Source organism: Limulus polyphemus, unplaced genomic scaffold (genome assembly GCF_000517525.1).
Source record: "Limulus polyphemus unplaced genomic scaffold, Limulus_polyphemus-2.1.2 Scaffold1, whole genome shotgun sequence".
In the NCBI taxonomy this organism is placed as follows: Eukaryota; Metazoa; Arthropoda; class Merostomata; order Xiphosura; family Limulidae; genus Limulus; species Limulus polyphemus.
In genome coordinates this window covers 3,231,647-3,245,058 of record NW_013665611.1, presented here as the reverse complement: position 1 = coordinate 3,245,058, position 13,412 = coordinate 3,231,647, and the positions used below count along the sequence as shown (strand labels likewise).

General features: G+C 37.3%; 1 protein-coding gene across 1 annotated transcript in view; it reads left to right on the top strand.

Annotated features, from left to right (window-relative positions):
- Positions 1 to 13,412, top strand: part of LOC106460829 (ankyrin-3-like) — a 154,623-nt gene that overhangs the window by 72,937 nt on the left and 68,274 nt on the right. Inside the window, exons 8-10 of the mRNA XM_022386586.1 lie at positions 180 to 278; positions 5,431 to 5,628; positions 10,217 to 10,414. Coding sequence (XP_022242294.1) covers positions 180 to 278; positions 5,431 to 5,628; positions 10,217 to 10,414 — 495 coding nt within the window. The remainder of the gene's footprint in view (positions 1 to 179; positions 279 to 5,430; positions 5,629 to 10,216; positions 10,415 to 13,412) is intronic.

Here is a 13,412-nt window from a genome sequence, read left to right as displayed (position 1 = left end):
GGCAGTTCATTTAACTATTATATATGATGTACGTTTTTGGGGGTAGTTAATGAAAGTGTTCTAAAACGTGACATTAATTTCTTGATGACCTAATAGATACTACAATTAACATAGTAATTTTGGATCTGTATTAATAAATGCAAAGTGTTATACAGGAATCTTCATTTTTGTAATCCTAGAATGGTCTTGCACCTTTGCATATGGCTGCCCAAGGTGATCATGTAGACTGTGCTAGGATCTTGCTCAACAACAAGGCACCAGTAGATGATGTAACTGTAGTAAGTATTTTGATTGAGGGTTTTTGCCAAACTTTAAGCTTGATTTTGTATTTTAGATTTAACTAGTTGTGACCTGCAAAATATTTGTGATAGTTTTCATGTCCTTTGCTTGAATTTTCCTTATTATATCATTTAAGCTATCCTTTCTTGCAGGCATTTTGTGTTAGATCGATAAATCCTGGTCTATTTGAAATATCTTATGAGGTCAGACAAACCGACTCACATAGATGTAACTTTATTTAATAAAACTACATGTAAAGTAAACACAAAAGTAAAGTAATGGTACTTATAATAGTGTTCAGAGTATGAAACAGTTTTATGAGTTGAAAAGAAGAAACTCACAAAAATGAAGAATATAACCCATTGTAAAGAAAAAGGTAGTTAAAAGGTGTTCATATCAGTCTATGAAATGAACTGAAGCTAAGTTATTGCAAAGTAAAGTTGTAATGAACGCAAACCAGGTTAAACATGCAGAAACATCTGAATGCATGTTCACAAAGTGGTATAGCTGCATTGTAGCATGCAAATGAGCATGCAACATCCCTCCACCAGTAGGAATGTGACACACCCTCCTAGCACAGCTGACTCCTTCTATACTGTAAAACATATTTATCACTTTTTTGATTTGGCACTTGTGTGTAATGATGGGTATTTTTTTTCTTGCTTGTGAACTTTTCAGATTTAGGTGTTTTTCAGTGTAAGTACCTATAAAGACATTCTCTCACAAATGTCAGTAACTTCCAATTTGTCTGATGTGAAACAACATAACTTTGTTCATGCTAACCTACCAACTATATTGGCATTGGGTTTGTCTTTGTCTGTTGGGAGAGGTGATGGCTTTTGTGCAGTGGGTGATGGAGTCTTTCATGTAGCTTGGGCCTTCTTTTTGTCCCTGACCTACCTCGGCCTATGTTTCTCATTTGTGACAGAAGAGATTTTGCCAGTTTTTTTCCCACATACCTTTGCCTTATCTTATACCCATATTGTCTTGAATCTACATCGGGCTTTTTTCAATTTTGTGATCAGGCTCCTCAGGTATGTTTTTTAAATATTCAAATATTTTTTACACTACTTTTGGGCATACTTGTCCCATCCTCCTTCCTTTGTTACCTCATATGACTAGGCATGACTTCATGCTGTGTTGCTTTTCATAGATTCCTAAACTCTAGAGTCTTTTTTTCAGATTTGGGGGTCACACTACTCTTTTCTGTTATTTTTCCTTCTTTTCATGGTAATCCACCATTTCCATGGGATTTGTGATAGATGCTTATTCACTTATCTTTTCTGCAGTGACATGGTTATCTTCCTCAACATTTTCATTTCTTATTTAGTTGATCTTTTGCTAGAGTTGGTGAGGCATGATGTCCTTGTTACTCAATTTCTTTTGCTTCTCATGTATCTCATATGTCTTCTTCTGCCTCCTTTCATCTGCCTGTATGAATTTAATGGTATGCTTGTATCTCTGGTGTCATATGTTATGCTCTATTCTCACTCATTTACTGTCTCTTCTTTGCCTCTCTCTGTCTTCTGTCCTCCTACTTCTTCTTCTCTCTCTCTGTCTCCTGTCCTCCTACTTCTTCTTCTCTCTCTGTTGGCACTTCCCACCATCCTTCCACGTATAGGCTCAGATTCAGTTGGGCCTGTTTCTTTGGGTTTATGGACTATTGCCCTCCATCTGTGACCAATTGTTGAATACTGATATTTCTATGAGAGAGCCTTAACCTTCATTTTTTCTTCTCCTCCAATGTCTCCTGTTCCTATTATTTTACATCCTCCAAGGGATCTTGTTTCTTGCCAACATTGGTCCATGGCAATGTTGTTCCTAATGACTACAAGGGAAAGATGAGAAACCAACCGAGACATGAAAGATGTAAGACTCAACATCTATCTACAGATTCCCTGGGAATCACAAAAAGTTGGGAAGAAAACCTGGAAAAGGATGAAAACCCCATCCAATAGTGAACTTTCTCATGGGGAATTTCTCATCCTACTGTGATCTTTCACTCCAGGTCTTGGGATGACTGAGGTGTAAATTTTGGATATTTCTTTTCCTTTTGGCTCTGTCCCAACAAGCCTCATACACCCATCTCAGAGGAGTTACATCTCACACCCATTATTTCATTCATCATTCATATGGGTGTTTTTTTGTTCATATGTCTTTAGGGCCCAGCCTTTTACTCTTCTTTTGAGGGACATGGAGCAATTGGTTTCCCATGCCATATCTTTTCACTGTGCAGTAGGTTTTCTCTCATTTCGGGACTTCCATGGAATCATATCCCCTTAGGTCATGCCCATTTGCAATGATTACAATGGACAGCACGTTCTCTGGATCCTTGCTTTTGATTCCTCATCCTCAACCATTCTCCTTCCTTACTGAAAAACTTCACTTGGTGACTTGATAAACCTACTCTTATAGTGGGTATTCCTCTTCCTCTCATCCTGGTCTTCTTTTTCCATATGCCATCTTGACGAGATGGGGGACAGTTCTCGACTCTCACGTGAATTTAGGTCATTGGTACCACAATATCTCGACCCTTCAAATCCATTTCTTAGACTTTTTTGGCAGTACATTGAATTTTGGATTTTTTTAGGATGGTTCATAGACATCTCTTGGTGATACATACAATCAACTCTGCAGTTGTTGCCTTTATCAATCACCAGTGAGGACATTTTATCTCACTCTCCCTGTTTCTACACTATCTACCTCCTTTTCTGGGCCCATTTTATACAAGGATGTCTAATAGCTTGTTCTATTCCCAGTACCCTGAGTTTTGTGGATTGTCTCTTGAGGCTTGCCAAAATATGGATTGGTCCCTCATTCAAGCCCATAGCTAGGTCTAGAAGTGGGGAGAGGGGTCTTTTTTTTTGTCCAAAGTGGAACTCATTTCATGTGTAACTTTAGTGCCCGAGGACGAAAAAAGTTCCGAAATATATAATAGTTCTTTTATTATCACTGCACATAAACCTTTCTAGTAAATTTCCTCTGATAAGTATGAAAGTGCTATTTCTGCATGTATACGCAGTGTTACAAATGTAATTATATAATGAGAGGCCATCATCAAAGAATGGAAAAACAATGTCAGGAGTGGAAGGTTCAATCACCCCCACCCCTGAATCCCCTGTCTACAGGCTTGCCTCATTCCTCTAGTGTTCAAGTAGCTCTGCTCTCATCTGGACACTCTTCTTTTTGATGTTCTCTTCTCAGTAACCTACTTCCCTTTTTTTCTGGTCCCCTGTTCCTCTTCCCTCAACTTTAGTTGGGGATGCATTCCATAAAAACTAGTACAACTTTTGTCTCCATGCCTACCCTCCTTCTCATCTTCTTCCTTGTGTTTTTCTTCATTTTGGATACTCCTGAGTCCTCCTGATAACTTACTGACCAACATAGCCATGGTTCTCTCTATTGCACCTTCTCCTGTTCTCTCCTCCTCTTCCTCTACCTCTTTCACTCTCTCTGCTCCTTAAACCTCACTCCTTCTTCTCTCATCCATCAGTGTTGTCACTCTGACTTCATGTCTGGGTTTGGACTGTTCCCTTGCGAAATGTTCCAGTCTCTCTTTAGATTTAATCCTGGCTCCTGGCAACAGTATTTAATAATCAAGAAGGATACCTGTCTGGAAAAGTGACACAAGTGCTTCTATGACATATCCAGGAAAAGAAGACCAGTTGTAGAAAACTGTATGAATGGTACATAGTCAGGGAAAAATGGTGACACTTGACAAAGCATATGTGAACTTTAATAACTGTAACAACTCTTGTGCCATTTATTAATGGTCAGTGGGTGTAAAATACTTCCAAAGTGGCACACGGCATGTCACAAAACCTTTTCAAAGGTATTCATGATCACTCCTGGATACTGTGACAGGGGGCAAGTTAGGGATCGGAAGTGTAGATAAAAAGGTCAAAGTGAACTCTTATTACTATCAAACCAATGTTCTGGACACTTTGTACTACACAGAAATACTGACTTTGTATAGAAACAAGCCCAATAGTGTATGGATTCACCAAGATAAGACTTCCAAACACACCTCCCATTCAACCACCACATACCTCAAGCAGCTAGTAAATGAAAGGGGTATTCATGTTGTTCTTTAAAAAAAACATATGTACTAGTCACCAGATGCAACGCATATGAATTTTTGTGTGATCAAACTTTTAAAAGGAGCACTTGTAAACTAGGTGGATTATGGAAAGCCTGCTAGGAGGAGTGATGTGCTTTGGACATCACAGGTTTACATAGAAATCCTTTGCAATTGAAAATGTGCTCTAGGGCTATTTTAAAGATGCAAGTCATCGAATAGAATATGACCAGATGTAGGTCATAGACAGTAATGACATGGTGAGGCTACATAATTGTTTTAATACAACATACTCAACTTCTTGGTCTTTCCAGTTCCCTCTGATGTGATTTCTTAGCTAATTCTTTTATTTTTTGATTATTTGAAAACTTAAGTTTATCAAGTATATACCTTTTTTGTCATCTACATAACACAATATCCTTGAAAAAGTTAACAAGTTAGTAAGGGAAAATTTTTCTTTAGTGATTTTTCTTTAGTTGATTTTCTTTTATTATAATGTATTTCATTTCACTAGATGATTTTCCAAAGCTTCTTTTATCAGATTTTCTAGAATTTATTCATCCTACAGAAGTAAGACTAACAGGTGTATAATTTTTATGGTAACTTTTATTATCTCATTTAAAAGTAAGAGTTGCATTACAGATACATAAACATTTTAAGAACTCTAATTTTTGATATTCCTGAGTTATGCTGTGGCTTCAGACATTCCCAGGATTAGGGGTATTTCATGTCAGGGTCTGATCCAGAGCAGTTGCATCTTCACAGCTTGATGCATTATGTGTTTGTCTTAAGATAATGAATTTCGTTTTCATTCATAGTTTGTGAGCAGTAATTCTTGTATATTTGAAGTAATTTATGAATCTCTAATTTATTTTGCTCAATATATGAACATCAAGTGGTCAGTAATTATGTATGTTACACACTCTTTATGACATTAACAGTGTACAGTTTGTGTTCTTTTTCATCTTTTTGTAAAGCTTTTTTTTCTCTGTGTACTGTTTCTTTACAAACTCAGAATTAAAATTGGAATTTACATAAACTGTTTGAAGTAATTTTCTTTTTTATTATTGTAGGATTCTCTCACAGCTTTACATGTGTCAGCTCACTGTGGACACTTGAGGGTTGCAAAGTTATTGCTTGACTGTGAAGCTGATCCAAATGCTAGAGCACTTAATGGGTTTACACCTCTGCACATTGCCTGTAAAAAGAATCAGTTAAAGGTGGTAGAACTTCTTCTTGACTATGGAGCATCTATTACAGTCACTACAGAGGTAGATGTTCTAGCTACTAATGGTGTAGATTAATATTTTTGAAATATTGAATGTTGGGGATTGTTGAAGTAAATAATTGAAGTGTAAGTCATATTTCTTGGACATGCAACCTAATATTATGATATATGTTGTTCATTAGAGCAGTAACATAAATGGAAATAGTGGTGATTAACTTAAGGTATCACCAAAATGGGTGGGTTTTTTAAATAAAATGGATAATGGAGATAGTGGTAATTAACTTAAGGTATCACCAAAATGGGAGGGTTTTTTAGATAAAGTGGATAACACCTGATGATTAGTTTAAGGTTTTGTTAAAATGAGATAGGTTCTTAGGTGTTATCCACTTTATCTATCAGGTGAATGAAGATTATCTCCAAATGATTGGGTTGAGGCAGAAAGTATTTAAAAAATGTATTACCTTGCTATTCATTCATATTTATGAAAGTAGAACCATACTAAATGTTTTTCTGATACAGTCCATCTCAAGTATGATATGGAAATTAAAAAAAAGTACCAAACTATTCAAGTTTGAGGTATAGATGTTCCTTTAGGTCTCTTACAAAGGCTTATAATATTGTGTTTAACTTATAACTTTACATGAATGTCATACATGTTTCTTTAAAGAATAAGGAATTTTCTGAAATGCACATTCCTTACCTTAGTGCTGTTCTACTTTTCACTGATTCCTTAGACTTTATATTTCCTATCATTATAAATTAGAATTATATTAATTACATGAAGACAAACTTAAGCAACAGCAGCCTTTGTCCATCATTGTTGTTATACATTAAACAAAATGTTAAGTTTTGTAACTCAAAATAGTAAACTAACACCTTTTACTCTAGCTTTCAGAGGCTGACATATGCATATAGTCTCCATAAATTCACTTTAGTTTATAATGGGCAGTATTACAAATATTTCATTCTGACAAGGTACTCTCCCTTCGCTCACAAGATTAATTTTTATAGTTTTGTGCTGTCCTCTATATGGGATCTTTTTTAGAAATGCATGCCACAAGCCTTCATCCTCCCTCTGTTGGAATCCACTGTTCCAATATGTCTCTCATGCAAATCATCGTGCATCACCTCTCCACCAATAGGAGAGCACTACTATCACATGACACATGTGACTCCCTCTACGCTTCATTACTGGACCATCACTTCTCGTTTGGCAACTGTCATGTTCAGACGTTCTTTTTGCATTGTTCAGTTACCTTGATGTGGTTTATTTTTTTTTATATTTAATTCAGTTTATTTACCACACTTCACAGTTCTGAAGTTAATATTTTGATATAGCATTACTACCTAATTTCCTGCTTACGAATTCCAAAGTTACAGTCACCACTTCGGGTACTTCACCAAAGTCTGATGCTGTATTTTCAACCATGGGTGCAGGCGACCCGTCAGGGGATATATTGTCGCTTATCCGTCTGGAGATTGAGCAGTATATGAGCCAACCCCTCTCGCCTACTTCTGCCCACTTCCTCCTGAGCCTTTCGGGCCAGGTCCGAATGAAGTCTATTTTGGTCATTTGTTTCTGGCCCTGGAATTTGCTGTGTCTTCCCTTTCGCTGCCTGAGGATTCAGCTCATCACTCATTGGTCTTTTCAGACTTTATCCCTCAGATATGTGATGTTTTCTTCAACACCCAACTCATTTGGGTCCAACTTTCTCCTCTCTGGCTCCATTCTATGGAACAGGCTATTCGGAAAGCCCTGTCTGTTCCCTCACTTATAGCTTGCGAGGTTCTATCACTTTTGGGGATGTCGTCCTCCATGACCCCTGTCATACCCCTGGGCAGAGCCCATATGCGGTTTTTTTCAATGGGTTCTTCACGATTAATGGGACTTCGTCCGGGATCCCTTGGCTACTCCTATATCTCTACCCTCATCCCTTGTAGATGATCTCCATTGGTGGTTAAACAGGGCCCACATGTCAGCAGGAGTCCTACTTTCTCCTCCGTGGCCAGATTTACATCTGTTCACGGATGCATCCCTTCAGGGCTGGAATGCATGGGTGGATCACCAGGAGGTTTTGGGTCGTTGGTCTGTGGAGGAGAGTTCCATTCACATCAATGTTCTCGAACTCCTGGCTGTTCGTTGGACTTTGGATTACTTTTTTCTCTTGCCAGCCACCGCTTGGTTATGATCCATTCCGACAATTCTACTGTGGTGGCTTATATCAATCACCAAGATGGCACCAGGTCCAGATGACTATGTTTCCACACTATGGATCTTCTTTATTGGGCCCAAACACATCACATTCGTTTGATGACATGTCATGTACTGAATGCTTTCAATCTCATTGCTGATCATCTTTCCTGACCAGATTGCATTTATCACATGGTGTGTACCCTGCATCCTGCTGTTTTTTGGTGGCTCTGTCTGCATCTGCGTATGCTCCATGTCAATGCATTCGCCACCACCCTTAATTACAAATGACCTCATTTTTTGGTTCCCGATCCTTGAGCCTTGACTGTCACATCTTCAGCCAGGATTGGTCTCATCTGTTCCTTTATGTTTACCCTCTCATCCATTTACTTCATAGGGTGGTCTCTCTCATCCAAGCCACTCCATGCACAGTCCATCTGATTGCTCCTTACTGACCTGCTTAACCTTGGTTTTCTTGGTTGCTCCAACTGCAAGTGGTTCCTCCCCTTCCTCTTCTCTTCTGTTCCAACCTGCTCCGTCAACTCAAATCACTGAAGCTCCATCCCGCACCATCCGTCCTCCATCTTCACACCTGGCTTTTGTCAGGTCCTTGGTGAGGAATTCTGGTTTCTTTTGCAAAGTGGCTTCACATTTAGCCTGTTTCATTCACCCTTCCTCTTTGGCTGTTTATCAATGCAAATGGAGCATTGATCACTGGACATTGACTCAGGATTTCCGGTCCTCTCACCCAACAGTTACCTGTATTTGCAGTCTCCTCGATTTCTGGGTTTCAGGCAGTGTTATCCCATACATTCCACTTTTCCTGCTTCCACAAGATCTTTGCTTCTCCTGTCCTATCCATGTTGATCCATTCCTTCCAGCTCTGTTGGCCACTGAGGTGTCTGTTGCTCCCAGACTGGGACATTAATGTGGTCCTTCATGCCCTCACTTTACCTCCTTTCGAACCACTCTGTGAAGGCATATTTTCTCCTCCTCCTGGCCTGTGGGCATCGTACGTCAGATATTTTTGGCCTCTACGTTACCAGGACCTTGTACCATTCCTCCTACCTTATCCTTTATCTGGATCGTGTTTTCCTTCCCAAGACATCTGTGGCTTTAGAAGGTTAGTCCACTTTTCTCCCTGTCCTGGCATAGCCAGGTGGTTAGAGTGCTCAACTCGCAATCTGAGGGTCACGGGTTTGAATCCCCATCACACCAAACATGCTCGCCCTTTCAGCCATGGGGGCATTATAATGTGACAGTCAATCTCACTATTTGTTAGTAAAAGAGTATACCAAGAGTTGGTGGTGGGTGGTGATGACTAGCTACCTTCCCTCTAGTCTTACACTGCTAAATTAGGGACAGCTAGCACAGATAGCCCTCGTGTAGCTTTGTGCAAAGTTCATAACAAACAATCAAACCACTCTTCCCCCTGTATTGCTATCCTCTATCTCTCATCTCTACCCTTGTCTGGATCAAGATAGATTCCTCTGTCCTGTCCATGCCCTCCATTATTATATTGCTTACATGGCTTCCTTCTGGGGTCCTCGTTCCCACCTTTTTTCCCTTGGCAACCTTCCTCTTCCTGTGATCTTTTTTCAGTTACCCTAACCAATTGGGTTTGGTGTTTGATTCAGTTGGCCTATTCCTCCTTGTCTCCTTCCAGTGTGATCTCTTTCTTGTTTCCTCCCATTAAATCTATCCACTTACCTTCACCTTTGCCTCTTGTCTTCGTCGGCCATTGGAAGAGATTTTATGATTGGGTATGTGGACGACTTCGAACACGTTCATCTCCCATTACCTACACCACATTACCTTGACTCTCGTAAAGTGGAATGAATCTATAAAACACCAGAACTACTCTCAGTATCAAATTTTTTCATATGGCTGACCAATGATAAATTGGATTGGAAGAACTAAAAGTATCTCTGCTTCATATAACAGTCATAAAGTAGCCTAACTCTTGGAGTGATACTGAATACAGTACTATTATCCCATGAAACAGCAGAAAATATCCTGAACCAAGTCATATCATAGAGAGTAACACCTAAGGCTGATTTGGTATGTGGCTTAGTATAAATGTACTAGATTCTGAAATATATATCTATCAGCATTGACAAATTTTGTTACTGTATCATAAAGATATCTTCTTGGAGAATAGGATATGTGTGATAACTATATCACATGTTTCTCACTCTTTGAGAATTATGGAAGTGAGAGGTACATGCCAGTTTATTATTATTTCATCCATATGAGAAACAAAGCTTTAATCTTTTTATACATTTTGTAAATTTGTATTCAGATTTTGCTCTATAGTCTAGAAACTTAAGATATTAACAAATACTTACAAAATACCTTTGAAAATTATAGGTTTTATTGATAACAAGAAAATGTAACTTATTTATGTTTTTGTTTCTAAAACAAATATTAAACTTTTCAGTCAGGTTTGACACCTCTGCATGTAGCTTCATTAATGGGATATATGAATATTGTCATCTCTCTGATTCAAAGTGAAACAAATCCTGATATACAGACAGTACGAGGTGAAACACCACTTCACTTGGCTGTTCGTGCAAACCAAACTGGCATCGTGCGTATTTTGCTGCATAATGGGTCTGAAGCCAATGCTCGTGCAAAGGTAACTATCAAACTATTTTTAACTGATGGAAAGTAACTAGACATCTGATATGTAAGTATTGATACTAAATAGAAGATACCTCATTGCATCTTGTTTTGATAAAATAAATCGTTTTCTTCAAGTTTAGTAAAAAGGAAAAGTGGCTGTACTGTAAATTGAAATTGTAACTTAGTCGACAAGAGATGTTAAATCTATAAGGATTGTAAAATAACAAGTTTAATATACAGTAGTTATTTTTGCCAGATTACAAAAAAACTTTTTTTCAGCAAAATTTCTGAAGTCTGAGGGAAAAACTTTCACTAAACTCTTTAAATTTTTTCAAATTTCAAGATTTTTATAAGTAATCTATTTTAAGCTCTAAACTACCATTAAGAAATATATTTTCATTTCATCTTTAGTTAAATAATGTTATGTTAATAATAGTGCTGGGCCTAATGTATGAATAAACTGAATTTTTTAGAGTATTAATATTAATTCACGTACTCTTTATTAGTTTAATTTGAAACATGAATACTTTTTATTGAAACAACACACAAAAGGATTTTAATATAAACATTGCAGAAGTTTGCATTGCTTATGAGTAGGTGTAAACTAACTTCTTAATACTTGTTTCTGCTTTCCACAGTGTGAGACACCTTATGTCTCTCTTACATCATCTGTGTTACTCACATGAAAGCTGAAGATTATTTAAATGAAATTATATTTGTTTCACACTTTGAAGCTCTCTGTATTAATTTATATCTTTATAATCTAGAAGAACAGTAAGTTAACTTTCAGTTCATTAGCATTTTTATTTCAGTATAGCTTTACTTGGGTTAAACATCATCTGCCACATATTGGCCCAATGCATCAAATGATCTAAACCTCCCTGTATCTCTGCAGCATCTTTGATACAATTAGCCATCCCAAAAATCTTAATGTCATCTACCAACTTCAAAATCTTGTTTGTCATTTCAGAGTGAATATCATTAATATAAATCACAAACAGCAGAGGACCCAGCACAGAACCCTGAAGCACACTGCTTGTAACTGTGATCCAGTCAGATCTAACTCCATTTAATACTATTCTCTGCTTTCTACTCTCCAGCCAATTTTCTATCCAATTTAATAACATTTCCCCCACACCCACAGATTTCATTTTTGTAACAAGTCTTTTGTGAGGCACCTTATTAAACACTTTCTAAAAATCAAGGTAAACCAAATCCACATTATTTCCTTCATCAACTCTTGCAGTAACATTCTCAAAGAATGTCAGAAGATTTGTTAAAGAAGACTTTCCTTTAGTGAAACCATGCTGGCTCTTTCATACTGTATCAAACTGCTTTAAATGACTCTACAATGCATCTTTAATTACACTCTCCAAAACCTTTCCAACTACTGATCTAAGACTAACTGGCCTATAACTGCCTGGACAATGTTTGTCACCTCCTTTAAATATTGGATTAACATTAGCCAACTTCCAAACTTCTAATACTCTTCCACTACTCAATGACCTATAAAAACATTAGCTAGAGGTTCACAAATAAAATCTTTAAGTTCCTTTAAAACTCTAGGATAAAAGTTGTCTGGAACAGGGGATTTTTCAATTTTAGATTTCCCAACCTTTCTATTACAATTTCACAACTTAAAATGATATCTTTTACATCAGTATTTTCCCCATACATAAAGTGCTCTGGTTGAGGCATAATACTTGTATCTTGCTTTGTAAAAACTGAAGAAAACGTGTAATTTGATAAGTTTACCATCTCATATTCTTCCAAGATCAGCTCCTCACTGTCATTTTTAAGAGGCCCCATCCCATCCTAAAATTTTGCTTACCCAACATATATCTAAGAATTCCTTATTGTTTGATTTAACACTCTCAGCCAACCCTCTTTCCTATACAGTTTTTTGTCCTATTAACTTCCTTTTTAACCAGCTCTATTATTTCCTATAGTCCTCCAAGTCCTTATTATTATTTCCAGTAAGTTTAAATTTCTTGAATTTGTTATGTTTTTCCCTAATATTATCTCATAAATCTTAACTAAACCATACTGGCATGTTCCTCTCCATCGTTCTTTTTTTTTCTGTAGGAATATGTATGTTTTGTATGCGTATCAATTATTCCCTAAGTGTTTCCCACACACCTGTTAAGATCCCCTCCCAACTCTAGTACAATCTAAAGAAGCCAGATCACATCTCATTCCATCAAAATTGGCTTTTTAAAAATATGGAATCAGGGTACTATTCTTCAATTCTGTATGTAGTAAAATTCCAAACCTTATAGTGCAATGGTTGCTTGTACTTAAATGCTCACCAACCACAACTCTGTCTATCATATTCACATCGGATGCTAATATTAAATCTAATATAGCTTCCTCTCTTGTAAGTTACATCACCTGTTGTTGTATAAAAGTATCCTGAACAATTTCCAAAAACCTACATTTCTCCCTTTTCACCTCTGCAACTCTACCCAAAAAACCCTCCAACTTCTCCTCTAACCTGCACACCCTGCAAATAAATTGTACATCCTGGCTACTAGCCTCTCTAAAAGTACACTTTAACCAACTCTCCTGGCATCTATCACACTTTATCAACTGAGAACCCTTAGTAGCTAGACTATTCTTAACCATAGCTGGTAATTATATTGCTACAATTTAAATTGGAATACATTAAATACTGTGGTTGAAAAAAAAATCTTGGTGTTGTGATTGAAAAATCACTTAAGTCATCTAAACAGTATATTGTAGCCAGCAATAGGGCTTAATAGGATTTTGTGTAGTATCTATAGAAACATTGAATACAAGACAAGGGATATTATTGTTTCACTGTATAGATTACTTGTAAGGCCTCATTTAGAGTACTGTGTACAGTTTTGTGCCCCCTTCCTCAAGAAGAACATTGAATTGTTGAAGAAGGTTCAGAGAAGAGCCACTTGGATGATACCTGAGATGGTAGGATTGTCCTATGAGGAGAGACTAAAATCTCTAAACTTGTTTTCTCTGGAGAGGAGAAGGGT